Source organism: Manacus candei, unplaced genomic scaffold (genome assembly GCF_025592945.1).
Source record: "Manacus candei isolate 608988 ecotype Guabito, Panama unplaced genomic scaffold, ASM2559294v1 h1tg000020l, whole genome shotgun sequence".
Taxonomy (NCBI): Eukaryota; Metazoa; Chordata; class Aves; order Passeriformes; family Pipridae; genus Manacus; species Manacus candei.
The window spans coordinates 1,960,473-1,980,284 of record NW_026138068.1 but is presented as its reverse complement, the minus strand read 5'-3'; the positions used below and the strand labels follow the sequence as shown (position 1 = coordinate 1,980,284).

Genomic DNA, 19,812 nt, shown 5'->3' with positions numbered 1-19,812 from the left:
TTAGAAAAATAAAAGTTGAACAAAAAAAGGGGAGGGAGAACATGAGGTGGCACTGCACAAACTGACCATCACAGCCCTTTTAGTTCTCACTGGAAACCTCACACACAATCACAGCATCTCCTGGAGCAGTGGAGCAGCAAAATGTGCAAAGCCAATGTCCCCAAGGGCAGGAGCAGAACAGCAAAGGTGCTGGGCTGGTGATCACAGCCCTGAGCCTCCAGAGCTGCTCTGGCTGCTCGGCTGCATCCTCTCCCCTAATTCCCAAAGCCTGGAACCCTGCAAGGTAAGCTGCTCCAACTCTTTGATTTCATTTCTGTCCTAAGGGAAGCATTTAATGCATTAGTTAGTTAGTTCTCTCTGAACTGTCTAATTCTGGTGTCTTTAAAATACAAAAAAACCAGAAACCCAGAAAACACCACTTTAGCACAATATTATTGTAGAATATGTGTAATGTAGGAAAATACATGGAGAATATGCAGCCAAAACTTTTTTTTCTATTTGCCAACATGAAATTAGCAGCTTGATTTACTTAAATAAAAAGCATAGTTTATTCTTACAGGCTGGGAATCGAGCTTGATCCTCAGCAGAGAGAATTTCCAGTGTGAACTCAACTTCCACGATAAATAATCAGAGGTGGAGGGTGCAAAAGAATTAGGTTTGATCAGTGACACCCTTTTTGGCATCTGTCAGTCTTTTGGGAAGGATGGGGGTGTACTGGGAAGGGTCTAACTGTGCCCGAGTCGCTGTTTGACTGGTTTTATCAGCGCGGTGGCCGTGGCTCCCGCTGGCGTGTGGGGACCTCTGCTGCCAGCACCAGAACTCGACCTGGAGACACTGGGAATAACGGAGTCTTGTGCTAAGTAGTATCTTTTTTCCCTAAAAGTCAGGTCCCATGAAGCTTTTCCGAGAGTTTCTCCACTTGTGCATTTCTGTCTGTGTAAAGGAGTTGCAGATGGTGTAGGACTATTGGTTTGACTGGTGTTTTCCACCGTTTATTCAGGCTTTGTGCTTGCAAGGGCTCTGTCCAGACTGAGTCATTGCAGCGTCCAGATCCCAACTGCATCTCTGGGGCTGGGTTTGTCTCACCTTGCTGTTGTGTTCAGCGAGGGTGCCTGGAAACCCTGGTCTTCCTCCCTGATCCCAGCAGTGAGTCTCAGACGTCTTGACTTCGAAGACATCAAAATGCAAACTCACATGGTGTGGAATTGCCATCTCTGGACAAGCTGGAATAAGGATCTCTTGGCATTACCTGTGCAAGGATGATTTGGCCCTGGGGAGGGACTCACCTGGCCCTTCAGGTCTCTCCTAACTCTGCTCCCTCCCAATCTTGTGTCCCCCCACCTTTGCGTTGCAGAAGGAAGAAGTGGACGACAACACCGACGAGAACATGGAGGGGGCTCTGATAGCCCGGGACAGGGTCGGGGTGCAGGACTTTGTGCTCCTGGACTCCCACACCAGCGAGGCTGCTTTCCTCAACAACCTGCGGAAGCGGTACCAGGAGAACCTCATCTATGTGAGTGCTGGTTGTGTGGATTTGTGTGAAATGTCTCCAAGGGGCCTTGCTGGTGGGATCCAGGAGGAAGAGCTGTGTACAGTCTGTGAATCTAGCAACAAGCCTTGCTGGATGTTTGTAGTACCCAGCAGGGTGACCATCCAGGAATGGTTTGTCTACTTTAGCTGATGAAAATTACAGTCACAGCTTGCTCTGAGTTGCCTTGCAAAGTTTTAAAGGATGTGCAGTAAACAGTAATGGAACAGGAAAGGAAACACGATGCTTGAGGGTAAGGCAGAACATTATACCTGATTTGTCTGGGAAGTGATGAGGATTTTGTTGTATGTTATATTAACTTTAGTAGGAGAAGGATCCCATAAGTAGGAGAAAGATCCCATAAGGATCCCGTGCTTATGGGATGGTCCCATGCTTATGGGATCTTACATCTAAAATGTCAGGCCCTGAGCTTGCTGTCATGGTTCAGCTCTACTCATAACAAGAGGTTTTGGAAGAAGTTTGGTGTTGACTTTGAAATAATGAAGGCTGTGGAGGGGTTTTTTTGGGTTGGTTTGTTTGGTTCTCTCTTAGCAAGCTCCGTGCTATCTTCTTTGGTTCTTGCTTCTTTAGTACTTGACTCCTGCTTTGGGAGCCACGACTCCTGTGCTGGAGCAGGTTTTCCACTCGAGTGCTCTCTCTCCTGCAGACATATATTGGTACCCTCCTCGTGTCTGTGAACCCTTACAAGGAGCTGGACATCTACACCGTGACTCAGATGCAGCTCTACCGAGGGGTGAACTTCTTTGAACTGCCACCGCATCTGTAAGTAATCCCTTGGGATGTCAGCTTGGATCACTGATTTGGGATTTCTCTGTAATGCTGGGGCACCACGGGGGTGTGTCCACAGGCACTAGGTCCGGTTTTTACTATGAAACTTTGAGTCAGCCTCATTTTGAGCTCAGCTTTCCCAGTGGAAGGTGTCCCTGCCCACCACAGGGGGTTGGGATGAGACCACAGAATCACAGAGTATTCTGAGTTGGGAATGACCCACAAGGATAATTAAGTCTTCACTGAAGGGATGATGTCTAAGATCTCTTCCAACCTAAACCATCTGGGATGGTTAGAGTAGAGTGAATACCCTGGAAAGTTAGAGCAGGAGTGAATACCCTGGAAAGCCTTTGATATTCTGTCTCCTGTGCCATTCCTGATGGATGTTCCCCTCCAAATGCCTCCTGTGCCATGCCCAGATATGCCATAGCTGACAATGCCTACCGGGTGATGTGCAGCGAGTACAACAACCACTTTATCCTCATCTCTGGAGAGAGTGGGGCTGGGAAGACAGAGGCATCCAAGAAGATCCTGCAGTACTACGCAGTGACCTGTCCCACCACGGAGCAGCTGCAGATCGTCCGGGACCGGCTGCTCCTTTCCAACCCTGTTCTTGAGGTAAGAAACTAAATCAGGGGGGAAATAAACAAAGGTTGGTGTTGGTGGCCTCACTGCTCAAAGCTTCCTCCAAGTCTGCACCCCTGGGTCCAGGAATGGCCAACACTGGCCTCTTGGTGGCACAACCTCTGAAAGAATCCTTGGGATTTAATACAGTTTAATGTTTGGAAACTTAAACTTGGGGTTTCTAGTGGAGGCTGGATGAAACCTGGGAGTACAAGGAAACCGTGCAACAGCTCCTTGGGGTTTCAGTTATAGGTTCTGTAAAGCAATAATTGGTTTAGCTGAATTTCACTGGAAGCTACAGAAATACATGAGTTTGTATTTCTTTAATCCCGCTGAATTCAGTGGGACTCAGCTTTGTTACTGTAACTTGGTCCTGTGTCAGGTTTTCAGTGAGATAAGAAGTGACTTTACCTGTCTGTGTATCCACAGGCTTTTGGGAATGCAAAAACTCTGCGTAATGACAACTCGAGTAGGTTTGGGAAATACATGGACATCCAGTTTGATTTTAAGGTGAGAACAAACCCAGTGGAGCACTGTGGGAAAACAAGATGGATCAGAGAACCTCTTGGGCACTGACCAGGCAGCCCAGGATTTATTAATCCTTACACTGCACATTTGTGATCCTGTTTTTACAGGCCTTGCATTTTGCAGGTAAGGTCACAAGTTATCCATCCTGAAAGCTTCCTACATCACTGGCGATCCAGCCAGTGCTCCCTGGAAAGCTGAGAGAGAGTTGTAAAGCACAATTAGCAGGACAGCAAACCCTTGTAATGTTGCTGGATACTCACTCTCAAATAAAAGGTGGCAGATAAGTGACAGCAGAATTGGGTTTTTCCTGATCCTGCTCCTCATTCCTGGGTGTAAAAAACCAGCCATCATAGGGATGTTATTGGTATTTTTGGTGTTGATCTGACTGCTCTGTCCTGCCAGGGAGCACCAGTGGGAGGGCACATCCTCAGCTACCTAATTGAGAAATCCAGAGTTGTCCACCAAAACCACGGGGAAAGGAATTTCCATATTTTCTACCAGTTGTTGGAGGGTGGAGAGAAGGATCTTCTATCCTGGCTCGGGCTGGAGCGCAACCCCCAGAAGTACACGTATCTCATCCAGGTCAGTGGGAGCTGCTCCCTCTGTGGCACACCAGGAATCACAGGGGTTGCAAAGGCAGCTTGGGCAGGAGATATTCTTACCCTGAAAAACAGAGGATGGCTGCAAGCTCAGGCTCTGCACAAGCCTTAACCAATTTATGGTAACACTCATTGCTTTGTATCAGGTTTTCAGTATAAACTGAAAAATCTCATCAAAAGAGCCACTTTTAGGATTAATAGCACTGACATAACTTGCTGAGGAAACTGGAAATGAAAGCAGTCTGCCCAGAAGTATCTGATTGCTGATTAACAAATTTGCTTTGCCAATGAATTGTGCTAATCCATCTTTCTTTTACTGTAGGGTCGATGTGCCAAAGTGTTTTCTATTAATGACAAGAACGACTGGAAAATAGTCCGCAAAGCTTTTTCTATCATTGACTTCACTGAGAAAGATGTCGAGGTGTGTGTGTTAAAAGGGAATCTAAGGAGGGAACTGCTGTTTTCCTGAACTGATGGAAGCAGCCTTTCTTGGGAGAGGTATTAAGGGTGGAATAAGGCATTATTTTGGTGGTTAGTACCTGGAGGGAGCCAACAACAAAGATGGAGAGGGACTTTTTACAAAAGCACAGGTGACAGGACAAGGGGGAATGGCTTCCCACTGACAGAGGGCATGGTTGGATGGGATACTGGGAAGGAATTCTTCCCTGTGAGGGTGGTGAGGCCCTGGCACAGGTTGCCCAGAGAAGCTGTGGCTGGCCCATCCCTGGAAGTGTCCAAGGCCAGGTTGGATAGGGCTTGGAGCAACCTGGGCTAGTGGAAGGTGTCCCTGCCCATGGCAGGAGTGGGCCTGGAAAATCCTCAAGGTCCTTTCTGCGATTCCATGGGATTGAGGGAGTGGATAGGTGAGGAGCATGGTGCCCGTGGGGGCACCACACCCCTGTAGCAGGTCCTCTGACTCACCTCCCTCAGCCTGGCAATATTCTGGTTACCAACAGGTGTAGGAAAGAGTTGCACCATTCCCAAGCTATGGAAACCTGTGTTCTAATAGTCTACCTCCTGTTCTTAGCACCTCTTTGGAATTGTTGCCAGTGTCCTGCACCTCGGGAACATTCAGTTTGAAGAGGACAGCAATGGCCATGCCATCATCCGGGATGGCACCCAGATCAAGTGGATTTCAAAGGTACCTTTGCTGAGACAGTGCCAGTATTGCCAGTGCTACAAAGAAGACCTTAACCCTGCTGTATTTTTTTCTTAAGGACAAAACATTTGTTCCCCAAAACAGAAGGATAACTGTATAAATACCTAACTATATAAATACCCAGCTCTTGCTGTAAACTGTGTGGAATTTTCTCTGTAGCTCATCTCCCTGGAACTTCCTTAATTGCTGTTGCTCAAAGAAGAGGGTGACTGGGAAGGCACTGGGGATTGTGCCCCACTGGTCACACTGTGCTGCCTGTTTAAAGTGTCCTGCTGGCTGGGCCCCGAGTGCAAATATCCCCTTTCCTGCAGCTCCTGGGTGCTCACCTGTCCATCCTGCAGGAAGCTCTCACCCACCGCAAGATCGAGGCCAGATCTGAAGAGGTACCAAGTGATTCTGTGTAACCCCAGACATTGGGAGACCCCCAACTCTGAGGGAGGGGGGGTGGACAAGGAGCTCTGTTCTCCACATTACAGTACAAACAGGTCACCCTGGCTGTCCCACTCCTCCTCCACATCCCCTTCTTCTAGCTGAGACATTAAATTAAATATATCCCCAATATTAGGGCTTCTTGCTGAACAAGAAAGTGTTAAAAACCTGGGAACAGGGACTTGCAGGCAGCCCTGTGTTAGAGCCAAACAATTTCCCTTTGTCCAGTCCCTAGTGCTTCCTGGGAAACTGGAAGAAAACACTGGTAAAAACTGCTCTTTGAGCGTTTTGTATCTTTATTTTAATAAAATAAAAGTACGAGGAAGTCAGAATAGCTCCCCCACTTGTCTGAGTTAGTATTCTTCAAAATGTAGTGTCCCAACCCTGCTGGCATGTAGTGGTTGAAGGAACACTGATGGGAAATAAGGCTGTAGGTGGAATCATGGAAGCCCAGAATGGTTTGGGTTGGAAGGGACCTTAAAGATCATCCAGTCCACCCCCTGCCATGGGTATGTACAGGAGCAGCTGCAGCCCAGCTGTGCTGTGGTGCACAATAATGGGGGTGCACACCAAGCCACAAGTGTGAACTGGCTTGGCAGAAGTTTGCTGTGATTATCTGTGGTGGTTGGCAGCTCTGGTATATCTTTATTTCCAGGTCCTGAGCCCGCTGAACGTGGATCTGGCATTCTATGCTCGGGACGCCGTAGCCAAGGCGATTTACGGACGGACTTTCACGTGGCTTGTCAACAAAATCAACAGCTCTCTGGCCAACAAGGTTGGTTTCTTGCCTGGGGTCCTGCTATAAAGTGGCTTCTCCATTGGGATGTGACATGAAAGTCTCAAAGAGAAAGTTTAAAGTTCAGGTGGAAGAAGGAACATGCAGGGAAGGAGCAGTTGCAGAGCTGTGGTGTCTTTAACAGGATTCAACTCAGAAAACAGTTATTGGCCTGCTGGATATCTATGGCTTTGAAGTGCTGGACACAAACAGGTAAGGGCTGTTCCTGAGGCTTGGGGTGACCTGGGGCATGTGCTGAAGTCGTGCCTGACTTCTGGAGTGTGCTCTTCCCCCCGCAAGGCAAGACATGGGGGACTGTAAAATCTGGGTGCAGAGGGTTTGCTGAACCCCATTGAAAACTGTAGCTTGGGCTGCAGGCCTGGGTTTGGGCTGTTGGTACCACTGTGTGGGAGGGATGTGTGGGTTTGGTCTGTGTGGAAGTGAGTGGTTTGGCTTGAGAACAGCAGGTGCTGGTGGGAGAAGCTGAACTGCCCATGAAATACATAAAACCCGATGCTCATTTAAACCCCCCGAAGCTTTGAGCAGTTCTGCATTAATTACTGCAATGAGAAGCTCCAGCAGCTGCTGATTGAGATGACCCTGAAAGCAGAGCAGGAGGAATACGAACTGGAAGGGATAGAGGTACATTATATTTTCCCCTCCTTTTCTCTTTGAACTGCCATTACACTGAATGCTTTTGATCAGCAATGTGAAAGGCATCCTGCTTTTTTCAGTTTGTTATTGTTCCCATGGGAAGTGTGAGATTGCCATGGGTCTCATTCTGAATCCCCTTTTGAAGTGTAATTTAGCCAAGACTTAATTTACCTCATTTAACAAAGAAGCAGGACCTTCCCCAAAACTCAGATGTTAAGCAGTGACAATGTCCCTGGAGAGTGAGGAACTCCAGCAGTGCAAGACATGAGAAGGTGGAAAACATTCATGTAGAGGACAAGGAGCTGGTCTGGGCTGTTGAAAGCAGGAGAACTCTGGAGTGGGGTCATGGATCACTGTGCTGTCACCTTTTCCCTTCAGCTGGTCCTAATTCACAACACTGATCTTTACTGGGATCTAAGTTCCAAAGAACTTTAAAATTGCAAAGAAAAGGTCTTCATCTAAAGCTGTTCTTCCTTGTTTTCATCTTCCAGTGGGAGCCAATCCCATATTTTAACAACAAAATCATCTGTGACTTGGTTGAGCAGAAGCACAAAGGAATAATCTCCATTCTGGTAAGAACAGAGTTTGTGCTAAATTAAAATGTTGGCCTGTGCCCTGCTCTAATGACCCATAATCACATTTTTTTTCCCTCTGATTATGGGATGGATCTGCATTATCCAGAGTGTAAACACACTGACCTTGGTAAACAAACGCCCAGAAGTGGAAGGTGGAGGATCTGATGACTGGAGAGCTGTGGGGGTTGAAGGGGGTGGGTGCTTTGCTTCTCCACCAACTGGTCTCAGGCTCTGTGTAACACAGCTGTATTTTGTGGAGGAGGGAGCAGGTGCTCAGGGCAGCCCTGATCCAGTGTCTGCTCTTCCAGGATGAGGAATGTTTACGGCCCGGGGAAGCGACTGACCTGAGCTTCTTGGAAAAGCTGGAGGAGAAAGTAGGAGATCATGCCCACTTCGTGACGTATGCATTTACCTCTGTATCCTATCCCAGCCTCTCCCCATCTCAAATCCATGACAGTGTTGGGGAGGGAACAATGTTTGCTTTGTACCAAAGCAAATCAAGCAGCCCATCCAGTGTCTGGCACTGAAATGGGCTGCACTGGCAGAGTCTGACCCGAGGCACTGGGAGGTGGAGGGGGGGTCTTGTGTCTTTGCTGGTGTGATGCTGATCTGTGAACTGGTTTCATTCCACACTGAAATTAGGGACTCATGGGTTCAGCCCATGATTTCAGCCCATGAAGGTGAGATGACTCTGGCCACAGGTGGCTTTGGCCCCACTGACTCCAGGGAAAGCTGAAGATGATGTGACAAGGAGCCCAATGCCTGAGGGGTGTATAAATATTGACATTCATCTTGCCACTTGTGAGATTTGAGTACGAAAAGGAGAGAAAATGCTCCTGCTCCTATCCCTGAGCTGAGTGACATTTTGGTTGATACTCCGTTTGCAGTGGGTTTGGAGCCCATTTTGGTGGCAGATGAGTGCGTTGGCGCTGGGCTGGTTCCCAGCAGGAGCTGCTGAAGGCTCTGACAAGGCATCAATTCCGAGCCCCGCTGCTGAGCTGTCACTGTTCCTACAGCTCTGAACTTCGCCACAGCCAAGTGGAAAATTTGGAGCCAACTTCCTTGTCACCACAATGTGCCTTAATGCTGTTCTGCCTGATTAAAGCTTTAAATAGCAGTGCTGGAGCTACTTAAACAGGATCTGTACTTGGCGATGCTCTTGGAAGGAGCTTTGATAGACTAATGTGCTGTTGTGACACCCAGCTCTGCAGTTACTGACTGCTTACAAAGCTGAAACTTCAACTGTGAAGTTGCTCTTTTTTTCTTGGTATTTTTTTTTCTCCAGGGAATCCTTGCTTTCTAAAATTTTCCCGCTATTCTTGAACATTTGGATTCCTCCTTTGTATTTGGGTTCTTGCCCCAGGGCCAAATATCTTGAGCAATCCTTTGCCCCAGGTTTGCTTTGAAGTTGAGGGAGTTGCTAATCTTTTTCCCCCGTTTAAGCAAATAAGAATGTATTTAAATGAATGTTATGGGAAGAAATCTTAATATTTCTGGAAAGGGTGGTCCTTGTCAAAAGGCAATAGGAAGGTCACAGGTATTCTGAGTTTATGGGAGCTGCTCCCATTCTCTGCCGCCACCAGAGATAAATGATGGTTTGACTCTGGGCCGTAACTCTACAGTCAGAGCCCCATCAAGAGGCACAAACCCTACGTTTCCAGCTGTCCTGCAGCTGTGACTCTCTCCAGCCTGAGCAAAGCTGTTTGTTGCCCTTTCTCTTGGTGTTTTGCTGTTTTTCCCCTGCAGTCGCAAACTCGCGGACCAGAAAACGCGGAAATCCATCGACTGGGTGGATTTCCGGCTCCTCCACTACGCAGGAGAGGTCACTTACTGTGCTGTTGGTGAGTGAGCAGGCCCAGTCTGGGAGTTACCTGAGCTCTTCAGGTGATGTGGGAGCTGAGGACTTGATGGGAAGAGGAATTCCCAAATACCTGCCCTCTGGAGGCACTGTGACTTGAATGTCTCACACGTGACTGCAGTGAGAATTTCGAGGACGGAAATGTCCTGATTCTGTGCTGAAGTTTGTGGCCTCCAAAAGAATTAAACTTTTTTTAAAATATTTCCTTCAGGATTTCTGGAGAAGAATAATGATCTGCTGTACAGAAACCTGAAGGAGGTAAGGACAAAAAAGGGATGCTGTTCTCTCATTACCTGCTTGGAGCAGAAATGCTTTGCAGAAGATGTATTTAATCCCTGCACCAAAAAAGAACGTACTTTTCTCTTTAGCAGTGACCTTTAGGCACTTGTGTGTGTCCTCAGGGCTGTGCTGCTCAACAGGAGCAATAGAAGTGCTGCTCAATAAGGCAACTTCTAGTTCCTCCTCTTTCAGGTTCTGTGCAACTCCAAGAATGCCATCATTAGAGATTGTTTCCTCCTGTCAGAGCTGGACAACAGGAGGAGACCAGAGACTGTGAGTTTTGTCTTTAGTCTTAACTTTGAATGTAAACTCAACTCCCCAAGCCTTGGTTTAACCACTGATCCTGCCCTTAGTACTTATGGCCATAAACTAAACCACAAGAAATTCCACCTCAACATGAGGGAAAAGTTTCTCTCCATAGAAATGGCAGAGCACTGGAACAGCTGCCCAGGGAGGGTGGTGGAATCTCCTCTCTGGAGACATTCCAAACCCACGTGGGCAAGTTCCTGTGTCACCTGCTCCAGGTGACCCTTCCTGGACAGGACTGGATGATCTCCAGAGGTCTCTTCCAACCCTAATGATTCTGGGATTCCTGAACTTGGTGGATGTTTTTGTTGCTGTTCCACCCCTGCAAACTTCCTGGCAGCTGAGCAGTGATGCTGCTGAGACAGCAGCCAGTGTTTTTATACATATATATTTATGTATTTATATAAAACACGACAACTTTCAATTCCAGCTTTAAGCTGGATGCAGGGAGTGAGTTATCTCAATTCCTGCAGTGATGAGTTCCAAGGCTAAGACAGTTCTTTCAATGCTGTCTTAGGTTGCAACCCAGTTCAAAAACAGCCTGACAAGTCTGATAGAAATCCTGATGTCCAAGGAGCCTTCTTACATCCGCTGCATTAAACCCAACGACAACAAGGAGCCTGGTAAGGCTGGAGACACTGAGGAGGTCAAGGAATGAACTGAGAGACTTGTTTGTAGCAAGGTGCAGCCTGTGTATGTGCCTGTGTATGTGTGTGTTTGTATATATATGTATATGTAAATAGCTTAGTTAAGCTGCAGCAAAGTCATCACCTTGGATAGTTGGGGATTTGATTCCTCCCTGGTTTCTCCCAACACATGGACCAGTGGGGGAGCTTCCCCAGGCAGAACTTGCCAGTGAGTGTGTGTCCTTGCTGCAGGGAAGTTTGATGATTTCCTGATCCGACACCAGGTGAAGTACCTGGGCCTGATGGAGCATCTGCGGGTGCGACGAGCCGGCTTCGCGTACCGGCGCAAGTACGAGCTCTTCCTGCAAAGGTGGGCTTTCCCAGGGAATCCTGCCCTCCCGTGGGGGCTTCTGAGCAAGCTGTGGTTAAATGTCCAGCCCCAGTGATGGGAGGTGTCAGCAGACACTCCTCTTCACCAAAAATAACCTTTGCACGTGTCTTGTCTGGATCCGTTTTGACCCGTTTTGGCATCGTCTGTCTCGAATAAAGCAGTGGGAATTTGAGGGGGAGAGTTTTCAGGAAGGGGTTTCTCAAATTTCATGCCATTTGTGTTGATGTCTTGCTGACCTTTCAGGTATAAATGCCTCTGTCCAGCTACCTGGCCCAACTGGCACGGGACAGCAGCTGAGGGTGTGGAGAGGCTCATCAAGCACATAGGTTACAAGCCTGAGGAGTACAAATTAGGAAGGTAAATGTCCTCACTTTGGCTGTGATCTCTGCTCTCAGTGTTTGCTGTTAGATCTTCTGTCCTGTCTGTGACACAAGCAAGGAGACAGATAAAGCCCCCAGATGCAGACATTTCTTGTTTATTTTTACCTGTTTCCATGGAAGCTTCAATCCAGCCTCGTTTCTTCCACCTCTGGGTTAGGGCAGATGAGCTGCTTTGCCTCAGCTCCAGGTTTCCTGCTTGCTTGGGCAGCCCAGGGCAACTTAAGGCTTGGGTGGCATCACAGCTGGCTGGAGGACCCTGAACCTGGTTGGGGCAGCTGAAACAAGGGCCCACCATGAATGATAACCTGTTCCTGGTCTCTTTTTCAGAACCAAAATATTCATTCGTTTCCCAAAGACTCTGTTTGCTACAGAAGATGCCTTTGAGTACAGGAAACAACTGCTGAGTAAGGTTCTAGTTCCCTTCCTCTGACACAGACTAAGCAGCAGGGCCTGGTGAACCGTGTTCTGGGCTCCAGGTTGATGTAGGAGATGCCAGGTTGGACTGGGCTTGGAGCGACCTGGGCTGGTGGAAGGTGTACCTGCCCATGGCAGGGGGTGGAACAAGATGGGCTTTAAGGTCCCTTCCAACCCAAACCACTCTGGGATTCTGTGCACCGTGGTGGGAGCTGAGCCCCCTGGTCTGCATAGCTCTGCAGAATCCATGGAAAACTCAGTAATCTTTCTCCAGGGTGGGGAGAAATCACTGGCTCTATTGCTTGAGTCCTGGATCTGTGGCTCCTTCAGAGCTCCTCAGTCCTATGAGTCCATGCCTAGATACACTGAGTACTTTTCCCTTGGAATTGGGATCTTACCTGTCTCATCCTGGTGGCACCTGTCTGCACCTGCCTGAAAAGCATAAAGGAAGGGCACAGTACCTACACAGGCCACTCCTGGGCCTGTTGCTTTTGTGGCTCCTCTGTTCCCTGGTGGTTGTGCAGCCCCTCCTGTGCTGGTGGAGTGTGGGATCTCAGCTCCTTAGTCTCTGGTCCTGGAGGTACAAGTGATGTCCCTGCCTCTTTTTCCAGTTTCAAGACTACAGGCCAAATACAAAGGATTCCTTGGGAAAAGAGCATACCAGAAGAAGAGGAAAGCAGGTATGGGCTCTGGAGTGGAGGATTCTCTCAGGGCTGGGCTTTCCATGGGAGTTGTAGCTTTGGGAGGTCACAAATCCATGGTGCTGTGGGTAACGCTTGTGGCTTCCCTGCAGGGCTGTGGGTGTCAGGTGAGATGCAGGTGTCAGCTGCACAAAGAGCATTCACAGGGCAGTTACAGAGACCCTTTTAGTTGTGTTTGGCTCCTCATACCACAAGCTGCTCTTGGCCCCAGCCAGGCACCAGCTGTGGGAGCAGCTCTGAGCAGCAGCAGCACTTTCTGCCACGCACATGGGGATGTTCTGGAGTACCCAGGAGCTGATTATCAGCTGCTGGGGGGGAAAAAACCCTTTTACCACATCAGGCAGGCTGATCTAAAATCTGCAGGCTCAAAGGGCAGCTTTCTGAGATAGGCTGTGTGCAGGGACAACGGGAGGCTGAGCAGTGACAAGGTCTGGCCCTGCCTTGGGGTTGAGCTCCCCAGTGCAGCTGAAACTGGATCAACCACTTATGATGGAGAAGAAAACTTCCTAAACTTCTTGCTGTTCCCATCAGCTGATCTTTAGAGCTGCAAGAGAACCAGTTCTATCTTCTGCTGTGTGGATTAAAGGACAGCTTGGCACAGGCCCCCTGATACCTGATTGTTCTTGCAGCCATCAAGCTGGAGGCGTGTTGGCGAGGAGCACTGGCACGGAAGGAGGCCAAGAAGAGGACGTGGGCAGTTCAGACAATCAGGAAGTAACTATCACTGTGGGGGGGGTCCTGGGGAGGGCTGTGGGAGGGGAGTCCCAGCGTGGAGATGGTCTCTGGACAATGAGCCCAGAGTACTGACAGTGCAGGGAGTCAAAACCAGCTCCTTCCCAGCCATTTCCAAGCTGTGGTTATAGGTAGGAGGACAAGTGCCAGGGGTTGGTCTGAAATGCCTGGCACCTCCTCAGGAATTCTCTGACTGGCACAAATTTCTGTGGCTCTGATTTGTATTTCCAAACCATAGAATCCTGGGACAGTTTGGATTGGAAGGACCTTAAAGCTCATCCAGTCCCCCCCTGCCGTGGGCAGGGACACCTTCCACTATCCCAGGTTGCTCCAAGCCCTATCCAACCTGGCCTTGGACACTCCCAGGGATGGGGCAGCCACAGCTGCTCTGGGCAACCTGTGCCAGGGCCTCACCACCCTCACAGGGAACAATTGCTTCCTAATACTTTGCACACCCCTCCATCCCCTTTTGTCCTCCCTCTCCACTCCCTTAAACTCAGCTCCCAAAGTAGAGCTGATCTTCCTTTCAGACTCCAAAGCACCATGTTCTGGCCAACAGAACTTGGGGAAAAAAAAGTTAATATTTAAGACATTATAAAGCTTAAGATTGCCACTGCTGTACCTCTGTTAACATCAGTGATCTGTTAACCTGTTGTGTGTCCTCTGTCCCTCACCTCACTCCGTGGATTTCTCGAGGTCACGTGTCAGTTCTGGTTTGGTGTTTTCTGTAGGTTCATAACTGGCTTCATCAATCGGAAGAAGCCCCTTTGCCCGGAGAACAGGGAGTTTGTGAGGCTTGCCCAGTACAACTACCTGGTGAAGCTCCGAGACCACCTTCCAAAAAATGTCTTGGACAAGAGCTGGCTCCAACCTCCCTCCATCCTGGAAGAGGTGGGTGCTGCTGGAGGCTTTGGGAGAGGTGAAGGTGCTTCTGTTCTGCGGTCATGTGTGTGCATTCCTTGTGTGGGAGAAGAGCAGGGATCTGCTGGCTTGTCCCCTTTGGAAGAGCCTGAGATCGGCTGTGTCTGGATGGGAGTGGGAGGAATGGCCCCAGGTTTGTGTTTCCAAGGGGAAGGAGGGAACTCTGTGTTGTTTTAAACAATACAAAGGAAAAATGCACAGACAGAAAAGTGAACTCACAAGCCCTATAAAGACAAAATTAATCCCACGAGCTTTCAGGCTCGTTGCACAGACAGACCTGTTTGCACAACTTCCCTACTGTTTTATTTTAACTTTTTTTGATGTAGACATCCGAGCTGCTCCAGAAGATCTGCATGAGGAACCTGGTGAGGAAATACTGCCGGGGGGTCACTGCCGAGAGGAAAGCACAGGTAACCAACACCTGAGTGCCAGTGTGTGAGTTCAAACATGCTGTGCCTGAGTGACTTCTGTTCCCTGTGGAGCATCTGGAACACAGGCTGCACCTCCTGCTGCTGCTGCTCTCACCCACTCAGGGATAAGAGCAATCACACGGGAGCCTGGAGTCAGGGATTCCTTCCAGTGTCTTGCAATGTATGGAGCAGTTCTCCTCCAGACACGTGGGGGTTTATCTTAGGGCATTAAAACTGCACTCCATGTAATTAGAAAAGACCCATAAATCAGAAAAATCTGTAGGATTGTCCCTGCTGCCCCTTTATTTGGTGTAATACAGGAATAGCATAAAGCTATTGGAAGAAATGCAGCACAGTTCCACGATTCCATAGTCAGGTGGGCAGTGCATGAGTGGAAGGATGTTGGGCAGTAACAGTGTTCACATCAGACCTGATGTTCCTGATGGAGGATCTCTGAGCATAAAGACTGTTCCTCCCCACCTCAGTTGCAGCAGAAGGTGGTGACCAGTGCTGTTTTCCGAGGGAAGAAGGAGGGATATGTCCAGAGCATCAACCAGCCCTTCCTGGACACACGGCTGAGTGAGTGCACAGCAACCCCCAGGGCCTTGGCCATAGGCTCCTGCTCAGGGAAGGTCTGTTGGACCAAACAGACTCATTTCCAAGAGAAATTCCCACCTGGCAGAGGCAGCATCACCTCCTGCATTTGGGCCCTGCTGTTGGAGTTCCTTCCTCTGCCATGTCTAGTGACACCTACTCAGAGATCAGTCAGCCAGACTGATTCTCACACTGGGGATACTGGGATCCCTTTGGGACACAGAGCCAGAAACCCAAGCAGAATTCCCTGTGGGCTGGGGTGGATCAGGGTCTGAACCAACAGACTCAAGAATGGGCAGAAACTCCCAGTGTGAATTAATTATCAGGCAGGAGAGTCACCAAAATGGGTTTGGGGGTGGCTGGAAGTGACCACCCTCAGTTTGGAAGGGAATGTGCCAGAGGGACGAGGACAATTGGGATGAAGACAATGCAGCTCTCTGGTGTTGGCTGGGGCAGTGGTAACTGTCTGTGGCTATAGGTCTGTCACCTACACTCAGTTTCTCTTTCTGGTTTGCTCCTCAGAAGTGAATGATATAAACCCCAAAGTGCTGCAGCTCATCCAAGGGGAGAACATCAAGGTAAGGGAAGGACAGAATCCCTGGAATAGGCTTCACTGGAGTCCTGGAGCTGGTTGGTCACACAGGGCCTGATGAACAGCAGTGGTGCCACTATTTCCTTGCTTTTAAATTGGAGACAGGCCTCAAAATGTACCTAAATAAGTTATTTAAGATTCCATTCCTAGCCCTGTTCGGGCTGTACAGGGCAGGAGCAGAGCCAGGGTGTCCATGCATTTCCCATGGTTCTGGCACAGAGGGCACAGGGGACCCATCTTGCTCAGAGCAGAGTTCTGCTCTCTGGATTTCCCAGTACAAAGAATCCAGATCCCTGTGAGCAGAGCTCAGCAGGAGCTGCTGAGAGCTGGGCCTGCAGCTCCACAGGCAGAGCTGCCCCTCACTGAGCTGCTTCCAGTCAGGAAAACTCAACTGCCTGGCCCAGGCCCTGCAGCAGTTAAAGTGCTGATTCCAACTCGTTGTTTTCAGTATGTGACCCCCGTGATAAAATATGACAGGAACGGGTTCAAGGCGCGGGAGCGGCTCCTGGTGCTGACCCAGAGCTCGGCCTATGTGGTGGAGGTGGCCAAGGTCAAGCAGAAGATCGACTACTCCACACTGAAAGGTAACTCTGGGAGTCCTTTGTCCAAGGCCAGGTTGGATGGGGCTTGGAGTACCCTGGGCTAGTGGAAGGTGTCCCTGCCCGTGGCAGGGGGTGGAACGGGATGGGCTTTAAGGTCCCTTCCAACCCAAACCATTCCATGACTCTGTGATGAGTCCATGAGTCATTGTGGGGCTTCATGTCCTGTCAGAGATCCTGGGGGAAGGATGAACTTCTGAAACTTAAGTCTTACAAAGATATTTGGAGCAATTACCTACCAGGAACAGCTTTTTCTGGGGGATGGACAAAGGATTTGGGTGTCAGTCTTGAAGCAGAAGTTTGTAACTAAGAGAACATAGTTCTTTGCCCTCTGGAGCTGGGTTTGGTGGGTTTTCCTCTAATTTTGGATTTCTTTTGAAGGGATCTCCACCAGTAACCTGAGTGATGGGATCGTGGTCATTCATGTTCCAGAGGACAACAAACAGAAGGTAGAAAATTGTGATGTAGCTCCTGTGAGCTGGTAGTTAGAAATAAGGTCTTGTTGCTGATGCTTCCAATATCATCCTATAAAATACTGGGATTACATAATTACTGATGCTTATTAATTCCTCCTCATCAGACTTGTGCTCCAGACCATTCCCTAGCTACATTCCCATATCGGGACATGCTCTTGCCTTTTTTTAAAGCCAGAGTTGCTCTAAATCCTAAATAATCACTGGAAAGGATGTTTAATTCGGTCACTTCTGCCAGGCAGTCAGTGCTCTGGCATTCCAAAGGAGTCTCCCTGAGTGCACCATTGCTCTGTGGTCACATTCTGGGGTGGTGCCAGGTGACTTTATCCCTCTTTTCTCCTCTCCAGGGCGATGTGATCCTGCAGTGTGAGCACGTCTTCGAGACGGTGACAAAGCTCTGCATGTTGGCCAACAAGCAAAGCCTCGTTAAGGTTGTGCAGGGAAGGTGAGGAAGGAAGGTGGATGGGCACCACTGGGCAGGCTGTATTCTATGGAAAACCCTGCTTCAAAACCTTTTAGGTCTGGACTACTCAGGTCAAGACTATTGCCCTCACCCAGCAGACAGTGCCCGAAGCTGGTCAGGTCTAATGCAGCAGCATTCCATGGCTTCTGTAGGCACAGGAGAGACAGGATAGGATGCACTGAGAGAAAATATATTAAAAATCATTCCAACCTTTTTCCCAGGCTAATGAGGCTTGTTTCCATGGTGGGTGCACCTTGCTGGGTGTGCTGCTCTGCTCTGAGAGCTGCCCATGCCCCAGCTGCCTAAACCCCAAACTTACTTATAGGTGATTGCACTTTAAAACCACCTTTTTCAGGTTCCTGCTGCTGTGTCCTGCACGTGTGAGGTTGTGAGTTTAGTGATTTCCCAGTGGATTCCTTTAGCCCCAGGTCTGAGGAAAGCCAGCTGGAAAGCTGGGGGTTACCTGAGGATAAATGCTCCTCTCCCAAAGGTATTGAGGAGGCCCAAAATGTGACTGCAGAGCTCAGGATTCTGCAGCCACGACCCTGAGCTGAGGGCAGGTGGATGGTCTGTGTCTCTGATCTCCCTGTGAATTGGAGCTGGCAGGTGAAACCTGCACTTCTGCTCCAGCTTTTCTCTCTGGCTTTTGCCTTTCAGCTGTAATTAGATTTGGTGTGTTCAGTGGTTTTCTCCAGGTCAGATCTGCTTAACTTCTAGTGCTTAATTGTACCAGGAACATTCAAAGCCTGGGCCAGGCAGGGACATTCCATTCATCAAACCCATCAGCCTGGGGGGATAATGCAATTGTTTAGGAAATTCACCTAAGCTGGGGCTCTGATCTCTCATCTAAGGAGATTTGCCAAGGAACAGAAATAAAGGGGGCTTAGAGTAAAGCCTATTGTGGGGAGAGCACTCCTGGGGGTTCTGTCCTTGCAGCCTCCGGTTCCGCATCGGCTCCGGGAAGGAGGGGACGATGATGTTCACTGTGGGGAAGGAGCCTCAGGTCTTCAAGGACAAGACTGGACAACTAACAGTGGTAAGGCCTCATCTGAGCACGGGAATACACCTTGTGCTTCCTCCTGTGACACCCTACACCTGCAGAGAGCACAGCCAAGTGCCCTTCGTGGGAGTTCAGGAGGAACTGAATCCTCTCACAGAGCAGAGGTACAGCAGTCACTACTCACCAGTGCTTACCTGCCTGAGGTGATGCACAACAGCTGGTTCTGGCTATGCTGGGAGCTGCAGCTCCATGAATTGTGTAGGAATTGCCACTGCTGCTTGCCCTCGAGCTGGCCCAGGGATGGGGGAGCAAGGCTCACCCCTGGCTTGGTCAGTTAGAGAATTTAACCTAACCCAAATTCAACAAGCACCTGCAAAATGAGGTGACATTTTCCACCTCTTATTGCCTCCCTCAACCAAGTTATGCCTGGAATTGGTTGGGGGATGGAGGGGAGGCACTTCGTGTCACCCAAGCAGGTCATGTGAGGAGCTGAGAGCTCCAAGGAAGAATTCCATGGAGGTGTAACACCCTCAGAGCACTGGTCAGCTGTCCCTAATTTAATGACTCCTTTTTCTTGTCCCAGGTGTCAACCCAGGTAAAGTCTTGATGAGAACCAGTTCCTGTTCCCGGCCCTGCCTTGGCTGGGAGCAGAAAGGAGCCTGCAGGATGAGACCAGCCCTCACATCTCCCCTGGAATCTCTGATGCCACAGGGCTGCTGTGATTTGAGAGTTTGCTTGCATCTTTTAGGCTCTTTTTTTATAGCTTAAAACTACTCAACTATAGCTAAATAAAATCCACAATGTTGCTGTAACCTTCCAGTGAGCAGAGATGCTCGTTACACGGTCACAGGGACATGTTTAAACCAAAAGCTGCACTTCCACAGGTAAAATGTCTGTCTCTGAGAGCTCCAACTGGTCAGGAAGGATTAAGACAGAAGCCAAAAGGTTTCTTTAGCTGTACTTTGAGTCACAACTCAGGAGAACTGCAAAAAGTGCAGATCAGTGATGTTAACTCTGGTCTGAAAACACCTTTTTTGTGGGCAGACTGGCAAAGCCCTTAGCTCAGAATGACGAGAGGAGGGTCAGGGCAACAGCAGGGCTGGTGCAGATGGTTTTGGTGCTTTGGTTGAGCTGAAACTGCAGTTAAACTGAAAAATCCACGTTCACCACACAACCTTCACTTACCTAAAAAAACCAAGCAAAACAAAAACTCCCCCCTCCCCCAATCAAAATAGCATCATCATAACACCAAGTGAAAATGGACAACTTACACCAAATCCACCCCTTGTCTCTTCACCACAATTACAGCTAAAATGCCCCATGCTCAGGTCCTTGACTTGCTGCCTTTACCCCCTGGGGCCTCTGCCCTGAGCAGTGCCAGGGGGTCAAATTAACTCCACAAGGAGGTGGTGT

General features: G+C 49.1%; 1 protein-coding gene across 1 annotated transcript; it reads left to right on the top strand.

The window, feature by feature from the left end:
- The first annotated feature begins 1,360 nt into the window (after window positions 1-1,360).
- MYO1H (myosin IH) lies at window positions 1,361-19,656 on the top strand. Its single transcript, XM_051785484.1, has 30 exons — window positions 1,361-1,513; window positions 2,196-2,311; window positions 2,737-2,935; window positions 3,371-3,451; window positions 3,872-4,051; window positions 4,391-4,489; window positions 5,096-5,209; window positions 5,539-5,610; window positions 6,312-6,431; window positions 6,577-6,644; window positions 6,968-7,073; window positions 7,577-7,657; window positions 7,969-8,060; window positions 9,407-9,501; window positions 9,730-9,776; window positions 9,990-10,070; window positions 10,621-10,726; window positions 10,982-11,099; window positions 11,364-11,477; window positions 11,828-11,904; window positions 12,526-12,594; window positions 13,245-13,329; window positions 14,079-14,238; window positions 14,595-14,678; window positions 15,164-15,257; window positions 15,795-15,850; window positions 16,313-16,448; window positions 16,845-16,912; window positions 17,284-17,381; window positions 18,336-19,656. The coding sequence occupies exons 1-30, from the start codon at window positions 1,388-1,390 to the stop codon at window positions 18,604-18,606; spliced, it is 3,213 nt and encodes a 1,070-aa protein (XP_051641444.1). The 5' UTR covers window positions 1,361-1,387; the 3' UTR covers window positions 18,607-19,656.
- The last annotated feature ends 156 nt before the right edge of the window (window positions 19,657-19,812 follow it).